The sequence below is a fragment of the Amblyraja radiata genome, chromosome 25, assembly GCF_010909765.2.
Source record: "Amblyraja radiata isolate CabotCenter1 chromosome 25, sAmbRad1.1.pri, whole genome shotgun sequence".
NCBI lineage: Eukaryota > Metazoa > Chordata > Chondrichthyes > Rajiformes > Rajidae > Amblyraja > Amblyraja radiata.
Genome location: NC_045980.1, coordinates 21,401,918 through 21,420,730, shown reverse-complemented (window position 1 = coordinate 21,420,730; position 18,813 = coordinate 21,401,918). Strand labels below are relative to the sequence as shown.

General features: G+C 44.1%; 1 protein-coding gene across 3 annotated transcripts in view; it reads left to right on the top strand.

Moving 5' to 3' along the window:
* Positions 1-37: 37 nt before the first annotated feature.
* Positions 38-18,813, top strand: part of ttc28 (tetratricopeptide repeat domain 28) — a 530,600-nt gene continuing 511,824 nt past the window's right edge. For 2 of the 3 annotated variants that reach the window (XM_033043375.1, XM_033043374.1), the window contains exon 1: positions 7,107-7,253. In XM_033043375.1, coding sequence (XP_032899266.1) covers positions 7,230-7,253 — 24 coding nt within the window. In that variant the 5' untranslated portion in view covers positions 7,107-7,229. Of the gene's footprint in view, positions 2,628-7,106; positions 7,254-18,813 lie in introns of those variants that run through there. The other variant, XM_033043376.1, reaches the window with a different exon arrangement.

The following is an 18,813-nucleotide window of genomic DNA, read 5'->3' as shown; positions in this document are numbered from 1 at the left end:
AAACGGGACGATAGTTGCAGTCCGTGTGGTTAGAACATTACAGCATGACCCTCCCCTTTTCTAGGGTGAGATCGATAAATGAGCCATGTCTGAATTCTGATCGGGTCATAGAGTAATTTAACAGTGTAGTTTTTTTATTAAATACATGATCTGCATAAGAAATAATGTAAACCTTGTGTGCCATTGATACATAAAGGGTGTCACATTTTCTCATTATTGTGCTGGGAATAGAACTCAGCAGATAAACAATGTGTGCATCACACAAGCACTCTTTTGAGGGAAAGAAAAGAAAGTTGTCACTACCGTGTAATTTTACCCTTGATATGATGGCATCAAGTGAATACAAGGATATAGGGATTTTCAACCTAAAAAGTTTAATCGGCAATTACGATGAGCTTGCAATGAACTTCTAGACTATTCGCAGCTTTCTGACTTGTGAAAGACTTGATCAAGCACATCTTTTGGAGTCAGCGTGGGTCATTGATTCACTTCAACCTGTTCATTCACTGATATCCTGGGTACTCCATCACCTCACTCTGTACCCCTTAATATCTTTGATTAAAACAAAATTTGTCCATCACATTTTAAAAATTAATATTTAATGTGGCATCATTTATCCTGTTCAAAAAAGTATTCCGAATTTGTGTCAGGTTTTCTGTGTTAAGGCATTTTCCACATTTACACCTGAAAGGCCTGGCTTTATATTTTAGTCTCTGCTCCCTGGTTTTGCATCCTCAGGACTTTCCTCTCAGTCCCTCCTAACATCATTGTAAATTTCAATCAAATTAGTCTTCAACCGTATACATTACAGGAAAAGCAACCAAGGTTGAAATAATTCTTCCTTGGAGTCCAAGTATCATTTTGGTAAAATATACTTGAGTCCAAAGCAGCTGAGCATTTTCTTCATCTATTAATGATGCAAGCTGTCTGTTGATGTATTAAAAAAAATTAGTGTGTAGAATGAGTCTTAATTTAAGCTTGTTCAAAGATTATTTTAAAATCAATCTTCAACTTTTTGGAACAAGCTGCAAAATTAAGCTTCTACATTTAGTAAGCACTGCAGAATCACTGACTTAAAAATAAAATTTACCCTGGTATATCCATATTGTTCATGAATATTTTGCAACACCTTGAAAATGAGACGTGTTCTGTCCTTACTCTGCCAATGTTTGTTACAGGTCACGGGCTTTAATTATTTTTACAATTGTGTGTTGAAACCCTCCAGAAAAACTGTTGCTCCCAAGTAACACCAAGGCTGCATTTGAGGTACATTACGCTGTAAAGTTTCTTGGGCTCTGGGACAGAGTGAGTAGGAGATGGTGTCCTCGGGTGCGATGTATATGAAACATTCTCAACTACAGTGTCAATTTCAGTACATTTCTTTGCTTCCAATATCTCACTTCTCCGCCCGCAACCATTTTTGTTTATTTACTTATGAGATCTTATCGGCAAGGCTGATATTTATTATCTAAACATCCCTAGTGACACTACAGGAAATGAGTAGGTTTCTTGAATCTCTATAATCTTGCAGTGGGAATTCCAGGATTTGAACTGAGTGACCACGAATGAATTAAAACATATTTCCAATTCATACATTTAATTTCCAATTAAATATGATTTTAAATATTTTATAAAATCTTTCCATTTCCTCATTAATGTATCTTACTCCATTTCTACTAAGCAGTCTAGATTAGTCAAATTTTAAACTAAGTCAGTGTGATTGGTCTGTCTGGTTCTCCCGCCTCAGATTTTTAACCATACTGAAATGTTTGCTCACCTTTTAGTTTTTCTTGGTTTTGGTGATCATTTACGAATGAAAGATTAACATTGTTTTACTTTTTACAGATATGACCCACGTGTTTCTTCCATTATTTTTAGAGTAGATTTCAGGAGAGGATGCAACCAAGATGATTAAGTTTTTACAGTGTTTATTTTCACAATATTTCTAAAGCTGTGTGGTTGATAGAACTGGGGACAAACTATTGCAAGTCTTGTATTAGGATACTGCCACAACATGCTTCTCGTGACTGGGGTTCTGCAAAATAAGCTGGTCTAAAAATGAGATGAGAAAGATGTGTGTAGAGCTATAAGAAATCAAGAGTTTTATAGTATAAATTGAAATAGAAATAAGAATATTCAGACCGAGGTTGAAAGTGTGAAGGCCAGCGGTGAGACAAGAGGTTAGTAGTCAGATCTTCTGTTATGGAAACTGAGCCTTTTTCTTAGGTTGAATATTATTTCCATACTTAATTCCTCCCGCTCAGCATGTACCCTGTGTTAAGTATTCTATCGGTGATGTAATGACGGACTCCTGCTATGACAGCTGTTGTGCTGCTTAAACAAGGATGATGTCATAGGACTGATTTCTCAGGGAATGTGTATCCTCGCTTGCTTTTGTGTGATCTTGATGCAGAATGCCCCTCTGAATGACCGCTTTGTGGTTCACTGAATGCAGGATTTTGGGGGATACATTTCCATAAATCCTTCTCTCCTCACTAGCTACAGCCGTGAGCTTTTATGCTCGATATCCATGTACATGAAATGAGGAGTTGAACCCAGAAGCCTTACAATTACATTGTTCTTTCCTGATCATCCTTGACTTGTGGCTTGATGTTTATTGAACAAAGGTAGGTGTAAATTGGTACTTGATTTTAGTACAGCTATCGTCTTATACAACAGTGAATAATGGTGGCTCAGCTGGATGTTAACCTTCCGTGATGATTCAATTCACAGAATCTCTGCTGTAGCTCCAGAATTTTATTGGCTAGCAGTGCTATGTTTTTTTTTAAATTACTAGGTGAAAGCTGATATTTGATGACTGCTAATCAATATTTAGTGAAGCCTGATGGGATGCAAAAATTGGAACAATCTTGGGTCTTTGTGTTAGTTTCTTTTTCCCCTGAATGAGGTGGATCTGAATATTTATTCCCTCACCATTTCACAAGCAAATACTTCATCCGAGGTGACAATTTCCCAAGCAGTCCCCCCCCTCCCCCCATCCTTTACTTAAGCGGGTGCTTCTCTCTTGGTGTGTCTTGCAGTGACAGCCAAGTCTCGAGGTCGATTGAACCCACAGAGCCACAAGAAGAGCACAGCTGAACATGGCTTAATTGGGTGATCTGCTTTTCTGATTGTGAATGGGGGATAAATCCTTGGATACCACGGCTAACAGCTGATCTTTGAACTGCTATCATACTCTTGCTCTGTAGGTACACAAAAAATGCTGGAGAAACTCAGCGGGTGCAGCAGCATCTATGGAGCGAAGGAAATAGGTGACATATTGGGCCGAAACCCTTCTTCAGACTGATAGGGGGTGGGGGGGGAGAAGGAATGAAAAAGGGGAGGAGGAGGAGCCCGAGGGCGGGGGGGATGGGAGGAGACAGCTCGAGGGCTAAGGAAGGGGAGGAGACAGCAAGGGCTAGCAAAATTGGGAGAATTCAATGTTCATGCCCGCCGGCCGCAGACTACCCAGGCGGAATATGAGGTGCTGTTCCTCCAATTTCCGGTGTTGCTCACTCTGGCAATGGAGGAGACCCAGGACAGAGAGGTCGGATTGGGAATGGGAGGGGGAGTTGAAGTGCTGAGCCACCGGGAGTTCAGGTAGGTTCTTGCGGACTGAGCGGAGGTGTTCGGCGAAACGATCGCCCAACCTCCGCTTAGTCTCACCGATGTAAATCAGCTGGCATCTAGAGCAGCGGATGCAGTAGATGAGGTTGGAGGATATACAGGTGAACCTTTGTCGCACCTGGAACGACTGCTTGGGTCCTTGAATGGAGTCGAGGGGGGAGGTAAAGGGACAGGTGTTGCATTTCTTGCTCTGTATCTCTATCTCAGTTATGCTCTGTATCTCAGTTATATAATCATGGAGCTGTACAGCACTGAAACAGACCCTTTGGCCCAACCCATCCATGCTGACCAAGTTGTTTCATTGAACATGTTCTAGTTGCCTGTGCCTTGTCCTTATCCCTCAAATTCTATTCTATCCATGTATCTCTCCTTGTATCTTATAAATGTTGTTATTGTCTGGTTCCATATACCCACCACAATCTGAAAATGTTAAACGTCCCTTTTTAATTTCCCCTCTCTTAAATCTATGCACTCGAGTTTTAGACTCCACTACTCTGGGGAAAAGATTGGCAGTTCATCTTATCCATGCTCATGATTTTATAAACCTCTGTTTGGTCACCCCTCAGTTTCCTACACTCCAGGGAAAAAAGTGCTAATTTATCCAGCCACTCCATATAACTCAAACCATGACATCCCAACTCCTGGCCTCAGTACCCTGACCCTTCCCACCTGTGTTGCCACTTTCATAGAACTATTTATCTCTAGCCCATGGTCTCTCACTTCCACAACACTCCCTTATTTTTACCTTGATGGTTCAGTTTGCCCAGTTGAGGATGAATTATGATCCAGAACCATCCATTCCTATTAACGCTGATCTGTGGGAACAATAAATTATTCATTGTCTCAAGAGTTTTCAAATGAAAAGTTCATTGTGGCTGGCAATATTTTGCTTGTGCACTGAACTGAAGGCGTCGTAACAACTGATAATTTTCCAGAACTAAAGCCCATGCTGGAAAGTTACCAGTTCAATTGATGATCGGTTTCCATTCTTTAATAAGTTGTCTGCTCTAACATTGACTGTTAATTTATTCAAGGGTTATTGTAAAGGTAATTTAAAACTGTTGAAAGAGCGTTTTGTGGAAATATTCTGACAGCTTCATACCCTAGTTTCCACAGATGATTACCATTTGTTATTTTGAAGTAATAATTTATAATATTAACTGTGAATTTGATTCAACTGAAGCATTTGATTTGACCAGATGGTTCTCAATACAGTTAATTTCATTAAAGACTGTTTAACGTTGACACAATTGTGACTCATTGGCTGAACCAAAAACTACTTGGAAAGACTCAATTACACATCCAGTTCGACCTTTTGAAGTAAAATACAAAGTGCTGGAGTAACTCAGCAAGTCTGGCAGCATCTGTGGAGGAAATGGATAGGTGTCATTTTCGGCCAGAAGCCATCTTCAGACCCGAAATGTGGCCTATTCGTTCCTTCCACAGACGTTGCCTGGCCTGCTGAGTTACTCCAGCACTTTTTTGTGTGATTCCGGCATCTGCAGTTTGTTGTGTCTTGACCTTTTGAAGTGGTATTTGCTGCATGAATTAAATTCTGAGATTCTAAAGTTTAAGTAAGACGCGGTGGCAATTAGCACTTGAGAAATCTATTTGTTTCAATTAAATTCTTTTACAATCAAAGCCATTCAATGAGTGCATGAAGACTTTTTTTTTGCCATAATCAGACTTCTTACCATAACCAAACTTTTTTTGCTCTGCAGTGGGTTAATGGGCATTTTTATGTGTCAAACACTTTTAAGCCCTCAGAATTCTTTGGTTTTCATTGGCATCTTTTTTCCTTCCGTGACAAAATGCAGGAATCCCATTGTTAAGCATTCCATTGCTTCCCTCAACTAGAATTTCTTTTCTGGGAGTTTATTAAAAACATACCATTATTTCATGTTAAAAATACCGCAAGAATCACAACGACTAATAACTTTGCTCGTCTTTAAGACATGCCTTCCTCTCAACTGCCACTTCTGATAAATTCAAGAAAAACTTGATTTTTTAAAGATATTCTAACTATCTATTTGAGATTTTGAACCATTTCCTCGATACTCAATTAGGGTGCTTTTTTATCTGAACTATTGCGTTAATATTCTCATTGTGTCTATGGTATACTCTGTTTGTATGATAGCTAGAAACACATTGAGATGTTTTCTCCTCACACATTGAGAAGTTTTGCAGGATTTGTAAAGTCCATGTTACTTTTTTCCTATCTCTGGCAGGTCCTGAACATGTCAGCTGTCACTGATCACTAACTCTGAAATTCATCCTATGGCATTCTCTGAATTATGTTATAAAAATTGTGCCCTGCTGTGCCAATTTTAAAGATCATATATGATGCAGCCCTGTGAAGTGGGCATCAAATTCAAGTGAACTAGAATGTGTTCAACTCTTAATATTTAAAAGATTTTCTACCACTTTGAACTCTGCTTTTCAAGCTTGACTGTTGTATGCAAATACAGCCAATACCAAGTGTCCGAAGTAACAATCACGTGGATTATGTAACTATGTGTTTCTTTGTGCAACTGATGCTTCCAAGCATGGAAGTCTTGGGGAGTGGGTTGGAGATCTTGCCAGTTTGAAAGCAAAAATCCTATAGCGGATCTTTGCTTGAAAGTAAGTGATTTAAAAAGTTTCTACAACACAGTAATGTTTTGCTCGACACAAACCGTTCAGCATTCCTCGTTGTACCTGACCATCCTGTTGAGAGGAACCTTGTGGCGGTGTTGCTGTGGTGTGAATTTACCGTGAAATGAACGTCAGCATATGATGGGGTCACATCTAAATCGATTTAGCAGGGCTCTAAAAGTGACAACCGTAGACCTATTGAAGTGATAGGGACCTGAGGAGGTTGATTTCAACCTTTGTCCAATCTGGTGATCATGTTGTTCATTGGATGAGTCTGGAATGTTGTGGTTCCAGTTTCTTGCAGCGAAGTTCTGAAGGAGTTGGAACTGTGTCTGAAGGCAAGGTGGGTGAACACAGGATGGAAGTTAATGATGAGGGGACCTGATGAGAATGGGCGTGTGTATGTTGAGTTGTGTGGGGATTAATGTGGGATATCTGGGACTTGGGCAGAGGGAATGGGAAACCGATTTAGGATTTTGGAAGATTTAACAATATTTAATTGGGAATTAGTTCGTCCAGAAGCAACGTGGATTAAGATTGAGGCTGTATTCGGGGTATTAGATTGTAGTTTGAGGCTGTGTCCCGAGGAGGTATGTGAGGTTTGATGGTGCTGAGTGGGAGAGCTGTGGAGAGTGAATGTGCTCCTGAGGCTGGGACGGTGCCGTGGGGATTGTAGCCACATCTGGGGGGAGATGTGGATGTTTTGCTGCGCTCTGGGGCGTTTGTTGGCAGCGTGGGCCGGGTGAGGGGGACGGGCGGGCGGCCGGTCTCTGCGGGGCTGGGCTGGGCTGGGCTGGGGGTCGGCTCTGGCTCGGCGGCGGCGGCACTCGCAGCCACATCCGCTGCCGGGCGGCGCGCAGACGGCGGGACGGAGCGAGGGGGGAGAGGATGTGGAGCAACATGGCGAGCTGGTGACCGGGGGAGGAGGAGGAGGAGGAGGGCGAGCAGCCGGTGCCCGGAGCGGGACCATGGAGCCGGGCAGCCGGGAGAAGGTGAGGGGAGTGAGGGGATCCGCGCGGCTTTGGTCACAACTTTGGTCCCGCTCCAACTTCCCGCGAACCATGTCCGCGCCTCCCCCTGGTGCGGGCCGGCGGCTGCGGCCGGTTGTGTCCGCCTCCGAGCAAGCGGCGGCCCGCTCAAACCCTCGTCCCCCCGCCGGGGGTGAGGAGGGGAGAGGCCGGGGTCGGGGGTCTCTCAGGCCCCGGGGGTGAGGAGGGAGAGAGGCCGGGGTCGGGGGTCTGTCAGGCCCCGGGGGCGATGAGGGGAGAGGCCGGGGTCGGGGGTCTGTCAGGCCCCGGGGGCGATGAGGGGAGAGGCCGGGGTCGGGGGTCTGTCAGGCCCCGGGGGCGATGAGGGGAGAGGCCGGGGTCGGGGGTCTGTCAGGCCCCGGGGGCGGTGAGGGGAGAAAGGCCGGGTCTGCCCCCCCCCCCCCCGGGCCTCAGACACACCGCGCCCCGCACCGGCCGCTGCCTGAGGCCGGGGTGAGTGAGGGTCTCCAGCTCTGTGGAGGAGCAGGCGGGGAACGGGAGCGCAGAGCCCGGCCCGGCTCGGGGCTGAATCGGTCACCCTGCATACAAGTCCATGGTCATCAATGCTGGGTTACTGCACAGAACTTATGCACTGAAGTTTATAACCATCAACTGAGGATCAACAGATGATTCTCCTGCAACTGTCTGTGCTTTAGTTTGTTCGCCTCGCACTGCTGCTCAGTTTGGGGACGAGGGCGTATTATGTCGCTGACAAAATTGATGTCCTAATTTGAGGATTGAGTTGACGTTGACTGTGGAGTGAAAGGTTGCAGGTTCACATGCTTGCTGTGTTCAGTTCATGATCTGAGCTGCACCGAGCAGGGAGGCATTTAATGCAGTCCATTGAACGGGGGGGATCAGTTATCAGGCCACACTGTATGTCGTGAGATACAATATTAGCTATACTCTCGGAATAAGTGGCTGGCTGGTTCTATGTGGTTCTATGAAACTTTTGAGGTTGGGCAGATTTGTAAAAAAAGGAGCAGTTTAGCTCTATAAGGGAGAATTGCCAACAAATAAGATGCAATCAATTCAAGATTCCAGGAAATAATTTGGCTATCATATTGTACATTAAGTCTCTTCTGCTGACGTCGAGTATCTTGGAAAAATAAATTGTTGCTTCATTTTGGAGTTATTGCCTCAGCAGATGGGTCATGTAATCTGTTTAATAGCTTGATTCATTACTTTTTTAAAGAAATACAATTCAACAACTTGATTTCATATCCTACTCCTCTCTCTTGTCATGAATTCATTGATATGTGTACGTCCGGTTAGGACCCTGGCCGTTTGGAATGGTTGTGTTTTGGAAGCTCGTTGGTCAAATCCTTCGTTGACGCTGGACATTGTTTCTTTGCACACAGAATTTCCACTATTTTCCACTATATGTGTTCCTATATTGGAATAGGCTTTTTAAGGGATTTATTTGGTATATTGGCACAAAAATGCTGCGTGAAAATGTTTTACATCAATACAGCATGTAATGCCTAAAATAACATTTTGCGAATTATTCTACCAGAATGTTTTCCACCGCTTCCAAAACTGGCTACAGGCACAGCCCCCAGTTTGTAAATGCAGTCTCAGCTTGAAATGCTGTGTTTTTTTTTATTAGTTCGAGTGAACACAATGGAAAAATGTCATCCACTTGGATTCCAGCTGCTTGCTGGGTTCGCTTTGAATGCTCTACCTTCTTGTAGCACAGTAACTCAGCCGACTCGTTGTGGGGCAATGGGACTTGTTTGCCGATCTGCAAAAGCAGGGGTTTGAAGATCAGGAACGTGCCAAGTACAGCACGTGATGTTATTCAGGTTGTACACAATGTATTGCAAGAGTGGTGTGCAAACTAAAACTGCCAAAAGACTTAAGTGTTTAAAAAAACTTGGCGCTTTACAAGTGCATCGGTAAGAATTTTATTGAGATGAATATTCCAATCCTGTACGAGTTATCTAGCGATCTATTGGTCAGTTTCCAATTATTAAATACAACAACTGCATCTTTTTGTGTCTAATTTAGGCTGCTTTTGTGTCCCGTTTCCAGGTTTGTCAGCTCTTTGTGGTCAGTGGCATTGTGATGTTTCCTGAAGGATGGAAAATCCAATTGTGATATTATTACCGCTTACATATCAGATTATTTTCAGTAAATTGCACGGTGATTGGTTTGTTTCTGTGCACATCGGAGGGAATATTTGATAAACGGCAAACACCCTTTTGTAGTTGAGTGGTCCAGTTTTATGTCTGCGATCTTGCCGATTGAGGCAAAGTATGCAGCCGTGCTGTTATAAGACGCAGCAACTGTCTGTGGGACTCGGGCAATCGGACTTCACCACTGGAATCTTTCTGATTGTCTGCACATTCCAGTATTCAATCTATTCCATGTGTTTAGAGTTAATCTCATGGTTAAATGGGCGAAGCTGCCCTATGTTGTGGCAGCTCTGGGTGGTCTCTGAAGCTCCTCGGGTTTTCATTTGAAGCAATTGAGGGAAGAGGAGCAGAAATCACGGGTGCGGTGGAATTTACTTAATTGTATGCTTTTATTTGCACCACTTTTTTTTTCTGTCTTGGTACGCAGTTTATCAATTATTGCTCTTTGCTTGTGGTTTATTGGGAGGCTACTAGATGCAGAATTCAAATTTCAATTGCTTCATTGTTTTGCTGTGCCGCTGGTGGGAATATCAATTGACAAGCTGGTGCCCTCCACTCCAAGAACTGCACTGTTTTTACTACTAAATGATTTTCACATGCATTAATTTGTATTTTTACTGTAGACATAAAAGCTGCATCTGTTATGCATTCCTGCTTTTTGAGCAGCTCTTTACTGATCTCTGATGATTGGGTCTTTTGTAACCTTGCATTGGATTGGTTGTTTCAGCTCTGCTCTTGTTTATCATGAGGCTGCAAGATCTGTAAGGCAGAAGAAGTGACATTCACCTTGAGCTGATTTATAATCGTCAAACTCCGGGAACACTGTTCTCAATCCCTGTGCATGATAGATATTCAACTGTGTAGCATTCCCAAACCAATCCATACTGAAGATACACAACAAATGCTCGACTTGCTAGTGTATTGAGCTTAAGAAATATCTACCTCCCTACTTTTATGTGTGTGAAAGTCTGCAGCCAAACTTCTTTAAGATATTTGAACCGTAGTGGCTAAGTTTGCCTACTTGATGAGCAATGTCACCTGTACCGGATTAGTTCATATCAACAGGGTTGTCACGCTACGTCTTGGCTGAATTTTCCCTTCATCAACCCAGTGTTAGACAACTGGTTAAATGATATTGTAGTATGTGCATTTGTTACTTCAGGGATTGATGGACGACTTAATCACAGATGATGGGGAAAGTCTGCAAACGAGTCCAATCTCTGATCAGACAGGTGCATTTCCAGGAGGGAATTATAATAAGAAACTCTAGGACGCTTCACCAGCTGTTAACCCAACCAACGGCGAGTCGTCCAATCCAAGTATGACAACCCCCATGGATAGAAGATGACTCGGCACAGGTGGGACTGGTATATGTCCCACAGCTACTCAACGAGGAAGAGGTCTTGCTCACCAAAGGTTTGGTAGTGTGAAAGAACTGATAGGTTCTACACCTGCATTGGCACTTTCACAGGAAGGTGGTGGATGTCTCTTGAATAATGTAGTTGAATTGAGAATAATGCACTGATTGACTTCACAGTCTGAATGTTGGGGTTGTGGCAAAGTACTTTCCATAGTGTGACATAATACTCATTGTCTGAATCTGCACAGGATAATGATCATCTGGGCAAAGTACGGAGAATGAGACAGGATCGTCAGAAGAGGGTGGAGAGGGAGCAAATGGGCTAGAAAGAGGGCAAACGAGACTGCAAACTCAACACTGGTTTTTTCTTGTGTTAAAAAAAGAACTGCAGATGCTGGTTTAAATCGAAGGTAGATACAATGCTGGAGTAACTCAGCGGGTGAGGCAGCATCTCTGGAGAGAAGGAATGGGCGACGTTTCAGGTTGAGACCCTTCTTCAGACTGATGTCAGGGGAGGGGCGGGATAAAGATAGAATGTAGGCGGAGACAGTAAGACTAGTGGGAGAACTGGGAAGGGAAAGAGGATGGAGAGAGAGAGAGAGCAAGTGCTATTTGAAGTTGGAGAAGTCAATGTTCATACTGCTGGGGTGTAAACTACCCAAGCGAAATATGAGGCGCTGTTCTTCCAATTTGCGCTGGGCTTCATTCTGACAATGGAGGATGCCTGGACAGAAAGGTCAGATTGAGAATGGGAGGGGGAGTTGAAGTGCTGAGCAACCAGGAGATCAGGTAGGTTAAGACGGACTGAGCGGAGGTGCTCAGTGAAACGATCGCCGAGCTTGCGCTTGGTCTCGCCGATGTAGAGAAGTTACGCTTGTATCCGCTGTTCCAGGTGTCAACTTCTGTACATCGGCGAGACCAAGCCTGGGTCGCCTCCATTGCGGCTCAGCGCAAATTGGAGGAATCGCACCTCATATTTTGCTTGGGTAGTTTACACCCCAGCGGTATGAACATTGACTTCTCTAACTTCAGATAGCCCTTGCTCTCTCTCTCCATCCCCTTCCCAGTTCTCCCACTAGTCTTACTGTTTCCGACTACATTCTATCTTTGTCCCTCCCTCTCCCCTGACATCAGTCTGAAGAAGGGTCTCGACTCGAAATGTTGCCCATTCCTTCTCTTCAGAGATGCTGCCTCACCTGCTGAGTTACTCCAGCATTTTGTGTCTACTGGATTTCTCTTATTGCTGTCTCTCCTCTTCTCCACCCAAGGCTGTCATCTTCTGCTCAGTAGCAGTTTTAAATTGTGACAAGTTCTCCATTGTTTTCTCAGTTGCATTCTATCCAGTTGTCTTACTTTCACCACTGCACATTCTTCAGTGCTTTGTGTACCAACTGTCTGTTTCCACATCATTCCTGATTTTAATTTATTTGATCTTATTCCTTTACCATTATCTCTCTCTCACCAGTTTCTATAAACGATAAGGACATGCGAATGCATTTTGTTATTTTTTCCCCCTATCGTATCTATGTATAATGCTTATCCTTGGAGCAAAATGCAATTGTTTTTGTCTGTCGGCACTGAACTACTGGAGATTGAGCAGCAGTACATTTCTGGATTGGCACAAAATGCTGGAGTTACTCGGCGGGCCAGGCACCATCTCTGGCTGCCTGTCCCGCTGATTCCAGCATTTTGCGTCTATCTTCAGTGTAAAACAAACAAATCATCTGCAGTATGTTTCTAGAGTCACAACTTGCATTTATTTACCGCCGTTAACACACAGCTGCAAGCATCGATCAGAAGAAAAATATCTGTCAGCGTGTAAGAGGGGTGACCAACAGGTTGGTCAGAGTGGTCAGCGGAGAGTGGTTCAGAGTTGGGAGAGATTCTGGATCATAGGAGCTGAAGAGGAACATTACCCGGGTTGTGGAGCAAAGGGATACATCCAGGAGCACTGGTGAGGTTATTGATCGAAGAGGGATTTGGAAAACAATGGGAACTACAAAACTGAGATGCCAGAAAACATAGAAGCTCTCTCCTTATACTTTTATAAAACACAGTTCCACGTTTTGTAAATCAGCACTGCCAAGATCAGACACTGCCAAAGGTGGGCACATCGTTCTTGCACCCAGTGTGGTACAGGCTCCATAATGTACTATACGTGACATCTGGTCACGAGTGGTACAGGCTCCATAATGTACTATACATGGACACCTCCTGGAGACCAATTCTTTTGTCACACTCCGTTCACCATGCCATAATTTTGCCCCTTTTTCATTAAAATGTGTTCAGATGATGAAATGAACAAATTATTCCAAAGGTGTGACTTCTACGTTCAGAGGTGTGGATGGGAATCATAAAAGCACAATTTCAAATGTAAAAGTTATTGAAGCTGTTGTTGGTTAACCTGCTGATAACTCAATAACCTACATTCCTTAACATCTTTCCTTCTCCCATCCTGACATATGTGGCTTTGGGAATTTTGGTGTTTGCATTGGGATTTGGTTTGAAGTGACTGGATGCAGTGGTGTGCAGAGTGGGGTCTACAGATGATCTCCATTGCCTTGATTGCGCAGTGTCTTTGAGTGTTGCTTGTTGCTAAAGCTGGGTGGGCATGTGCACTGAGGAGGAAAATGAGCAAATGACCAGCACAACACTAAGTTACAATTTGAAAGAACGTAGCGTATCTTAAATGGCAAGCAATTAAAACAGCAGGGCTTTGCATATGATCTGAAAATCCGAGTGAGTTAGAAAGTATTGAAATAATCTTGATTTGAGTGAAAAGAAGTGTGATGTGATCCTTTCTGACAGGTTCATTACTGAGAAAGTTGGAGGAGAAGTTGATGGAGTGGAGCCAGGGGAAGCTGGAGAGGAGTGGGGGGGATGGGGCAGGGGGAGAGACGGTAGGAGAGAGAGAAGAGGCGACAGCGGGGGAGGCTGGCACTCTCTGAGAGTTTGAAATTCTGATTTTTATCAGGAAACAGTAAATGGATCGTGGAACCTTGAAAGCTCCTGTGTTGCCATGGCAGTTAAGTGGCAGGAGGTCCTGCAACACTGGCCCCGCATTCAGCATATGGAAGAGGATATACTTTCAAACCTGTAGAGGAAGTGAATGCTGAGTTGCCTTTGCAAAGACTCAGTGTTCAGCTTCTATCGAAATAATTCTAAGTGGTTTGTCAGTAATATATTTAATCCACACTTAATTTGACAAGACCCTTATTCTGTGGAAAGTTGTTACAGTATTCGAGGAACATCATTGTCGGAACCTGGTTTAGTTTCTCTCTTGGCTTCCAATAGGAGTATTTTTTCCTCTCACTGTATGTACGGATCTGTGTCTATACTTGAACGTATTTCTGTGCATACTTTGGGTAAATAGTTTTTTCAAGTGCCTCCAATATGCAATAAATATTAACGGTGGAAATATTTTCAACGATGGGAGCAAGACTGTGCTTTGCATCTGCCCTGCCAGGCAGCCTGATTGTGGTTGATCCTCTGATTCACTGTCACATCCCCACGTTCTCCTCCTTTATGCCCAGAAGTCTGCCTGCCTCTTTCTTCACCTCATCAGGTGACTTGGGCCTCACTTCCCTCTGTGGCTGTGACTCTGCCAGTTGCTGTTCTGAGCAAGCAAGAGATTTCTCCAGTCTGAAGAAGGGTCAGAACCTGAAACATCGTCTGTCCATTCCCTTCACAAATGCAGCCTCACCCGCTGACTTTCTCGAGCAGTTTGTTTTTTATTTCTCTCTTAAGGTTCCAGTATTTGCATTCTTAGTCTTCGAGAAACTTCTCTGTCTTAAAAGTTCTATCCTGTACCCTGCGATTGTAACCCCTGGTTCTGCACCAGACCAGCCAAGCATAACATCCTCCCTGCATTCAGCCTGTGATGCCGTGCCAAAATGTTGAATACTTTAATAGACTGCAGTTTCATTTTTCTAATCTCCAATGAGTACAGACGTAGTGAATCCACTCTGTGCCTATGTTTTAGGTTTAGAGATACAGCATGGAAACGGGCCCTTCGGCCTGCCGAGTCCATGCCAACCAACGATCTCCTGTACACTAGTTCTATGATATCCCAATTGGGGCCAATTCTGCAGGAGCCAATTAACCTACAAACCTGTACATCTTTGGAATGTGGATGGAAACCGGAGCTCCTGGACAAAACCCACGCGGAGAACATACAAATTCTGTACAGACAGCACCCGTAGTTGGGATCGAACCTGGGTCTCTGGTGCTTTAAGGCAGTGGCTCCCTCACTGTGCCGCCCATGATACTGATGTCGAACAAGGAAACGGTCTGGTGAACCATGTTGCACGAAAACGGCGTATTCGCCCCATCCTAAAGATCTGCTCGCAGTACTCCAGATGTGGTTTCACTAGGGTCCTGGTTAGTTGTGGTAAATGTTCGGGGAAAGTCTGTAATGGGGAGATTGGCGCTGAAGTTATTTGAGCCACAAGATGAGGGGCCTTGCCTTTCACACCAGGAATTGGAGACTGTTGCCAAGCATCGTGACCTTTGTGTGTTTGAAAGACCACTTGCGAACAGCTAGCTTCCCATCAATTCTTCAGTAAGCCTGTAAAGCTAATGGAGTCAGATTGGGATGATGTGGGACCAGGTTTTTGAGAGGAGGGTTTAATATCAGACATTTCTTCTTGTATCATTCTCCAAATTAAGGTGCAGAGGAGGTGACTCTAGAAGTAATATTTTAGTAACAGACTGGATTAAGCACAGAAGAGTTTTCACAAATGGAGGGATTGCTCATTAACACAGATACATTAACACATGATGAGCCAATTGTCGTGTATGAAGGTAGACAAATCTCCAGGGCCTGATCGGATATTTCCGAGGACATTGCGGGAAACTAGAGAGGAAGTTGCAGGAGCCCTGGTTGATATTTACGAGTCGTCCTTAAATACAGGAGAGGTGCCGGAAGACTGGAGGGTGGCAAATGTTTTGCCTCTTTTCAAGAAGGGCTGCAGGGAAAATGCTGGGAACTATATGCCGGTGAGCTTAACATCTGTAGTTGGTAAGTTACTAGAGCGTATTCTGAGGGATAGGTTATACAGGCATTTGGATGGGCAAGGGCTAATAAGGGATAGTCAGCATGGTTTTGTATGTGGGAGGTCGGGTCTCACAAATCTGATTGATTTTTTTTGAAGACGTGACCAAAAAAGTCGACGAGGGCAGAGCTGTAGATGGTGTGTACATGGAATTCAGTAAGGCATTCGACAAGGTTCCGCATGGTAGGCTGCTCTGGAAGGTTAGATCGCATGGGATCCAATGAGAGATAGCTGAGTGGATAGCAAATTGGCTCCATGGAAGGAAGCAGAGGATGATGGTGGAAGGTTGCTTCTCGGACTGGAGGCCTGTGACTAGTGGTATGCCTCATGGCTCAGTGTTGGGCCCGCTACTGTTTGTCATCTACTTGAATAATTTGGATGAGAACATACAGGGCAAGATTAGCAAGTTTGCTGATGATACAAAAGTGAGTGGTTGTGCAGATAGTGAAGATGGTTGTGAAAAATTGCAGCAGGATCTGGATCACTTGGCCAGGTGGGTGGAATGGTTGATGGAATTTAATGCAGAGAAGTGTGAGGTGTTGCATTTTGGGACGCCGAACAAGGGCAGGACCTACACAGTAAATGGTTGGCCTCTGGGTAGTGTTGTAGAGCAGAGTGATCTAGGAGTACAGGTGCATGGTTCCATGAAGGTTGAGTCGCAGGTAGATAAGGTGGTTAAAAAGGCTTTTGGCACTTTGGCCTTCATCTGTCAGAGTATTGAGCATAGAAGCTGGGAGGCCATGTTGCAATTGTATAAGTCGTTGGTGAGATTGCATTTAGACCATTGTGTTCAGTTCTGGGCACCATGTTATAGGAAAGATATTGTCAAGCTTGAAAGGGTTCAGAAAAGATTTACGAGGATGTTGCCAGGACTAGAGGGTGTGCTACAGGGAGAGGTTGAGTAGGTTGGGTCTCTATTCCATGGAACGAGGGGGGATCTTATAGAGGTGTAGAAAATCATGAGAGGACTAGATTGGGTCGATGCACAGAGTAGGGGAATCAAGGACCAGAGGACATAGGTTAAGGGGAAAAGGTGAAGGGGAAAAGATTTAATAGGAATCAGAGGGGTAACTTTTTCACACAAATGTATGGAACAAGCTGCCAGAGGAGGTAGTTGAGGCTGGGACTATCCCATAATTTAAGAAACAGTTAGGTACATTGATTTGGAGGAATATGAACAAAGCACAGGCAAGTGGGACTAGTGTTGCTGGGACATTGTTGGCCGGTGTGGGCAAGTTGGGCTGAAGGGCCTGTTTCCACACTATCACGATATGACTACAAAAAAAAGTTGAGACCATTCTGCTCCACAAAATAAACTGGCATCAGTCTTAAGTGTGGCAAACTTTATCGCTCCATGGTTAGGTCAAAACTGGAAGTGTGGGATCTGGGTGTAGGGAGTTGTGCAGAATGAGAATGGGAATGGTGGGTGCTGGTGAGTGGGTCACAGCAGAGATAACGTTATTGAAAGCACCAGAATCACAGCTGTACAGCACGGAAACATGCCCTTTGGACCACCTTGTCCATGCTAACCAAGTTGGCATACTGGGCTAGTCTCAGGCAAGAGATATCGAAGCATCAAAGCCAGGACTACAAGACTGCTAAACAGCTTCCTACCACAGGCTGTGAGGCTGCTAAACAGTCACTCTGTACTCACAGTCACTTGATTCTGCGGCTGGCACTGGCCACTTTAATAACTGGCACTGGCCACTCAAATCAGCTGCCCCGGACATTTTTAAGATTGGTTTATTGTATTTTAACGTTGTGTTTTACCTGCTTTTAACTATTTATACTGTTCCATCAGGGACTGGATTGTTTTTAGTGTTATTATGTGTGAAATGTTTTAAATTTCATGTGCGATGCTCCGCTATTCCCTGGGAAACGTCTTTTCATTTTGCACTGTACAACTGTTGCTTGCAAGATGACAATAAAGGTTGATTGATTGATTGATTGATTGATTGATTTGACTGCATTTGGCCCATAGCCCTCTAAGCCCTCCCTGCCCATATATCCAAATATATATTAAAAGTCTTAACTGTATCTGGGTTTTTTTTAGCTCCTCTGGCAGGTCGTTCCAGATATGGACTATCCTTTGAGTGGTAAAAGTTGCCCTTGAGGTCCCTCTTAAATCTGATCCCTCTCACTTTAAGCCTATGCCCTTTAGTTTTAGAATCCATTACCCTGGGGAAATGACTGAATCTTCATTTTATCCATGCCCCTTATGATCTTGTACACCTCGATAAGGTCACCCCCTCAGCCTCCTGCGCTCCAAAGAAAAAAAGTCCCAGCCTATCCAACCTCCGTCTAACTCAAGCCTGCAAACTAAGGTCTGTTTATCAACAGAAAGAGATTTTACAAGCTTCTACACTTGGAAGGTTTGGCATTGTGACATGATTTGCCGTCCACAATGAAGGAAGGAGAACGTGCTAAATATATGTTTCGCAAGCACATGACATCCCAGAGCATTTAGCAGTCATTGAAGTTAATAGCGCTCAGTCACTGGTGCAAGGTACGAATCCTGACAGCTATTTTGCAGACAGCTAGGTCACACAAACACTGATGTCACGACGAGCTCATCTGTTTTTGTGGTAATTCGGCAAATATTGTCGCAGCATTTGGCCATTGGCCTTGCACCTGTTATCTCTCGGTCAGATCATGGCTGGCTGATCTTAGCCGTAACTTTATTTTCCTATCTGCTCCCTGTTGCTTTTGATTTCTTTAAAGTCAGCACATCGATCTCTGCCCTGACTCTGTTGGACAGGTTGACCAGACACCGTGTAGATGCACAGACTATTCCTTTTGTCCCCTCATGGTCCTTGCCTTCTGTTTGAGGGATGCTTGGGCGGAGGTTCACAGTATAGTGCGGACGTCAGTGATGCACGATAGGGGCAATATGACTGGCCATCGGACACTCCTTAAAGAAGTACCAGAACATTGCGTGCATGTGTGTGAAAATAGCAGCAGGAAATCACCGC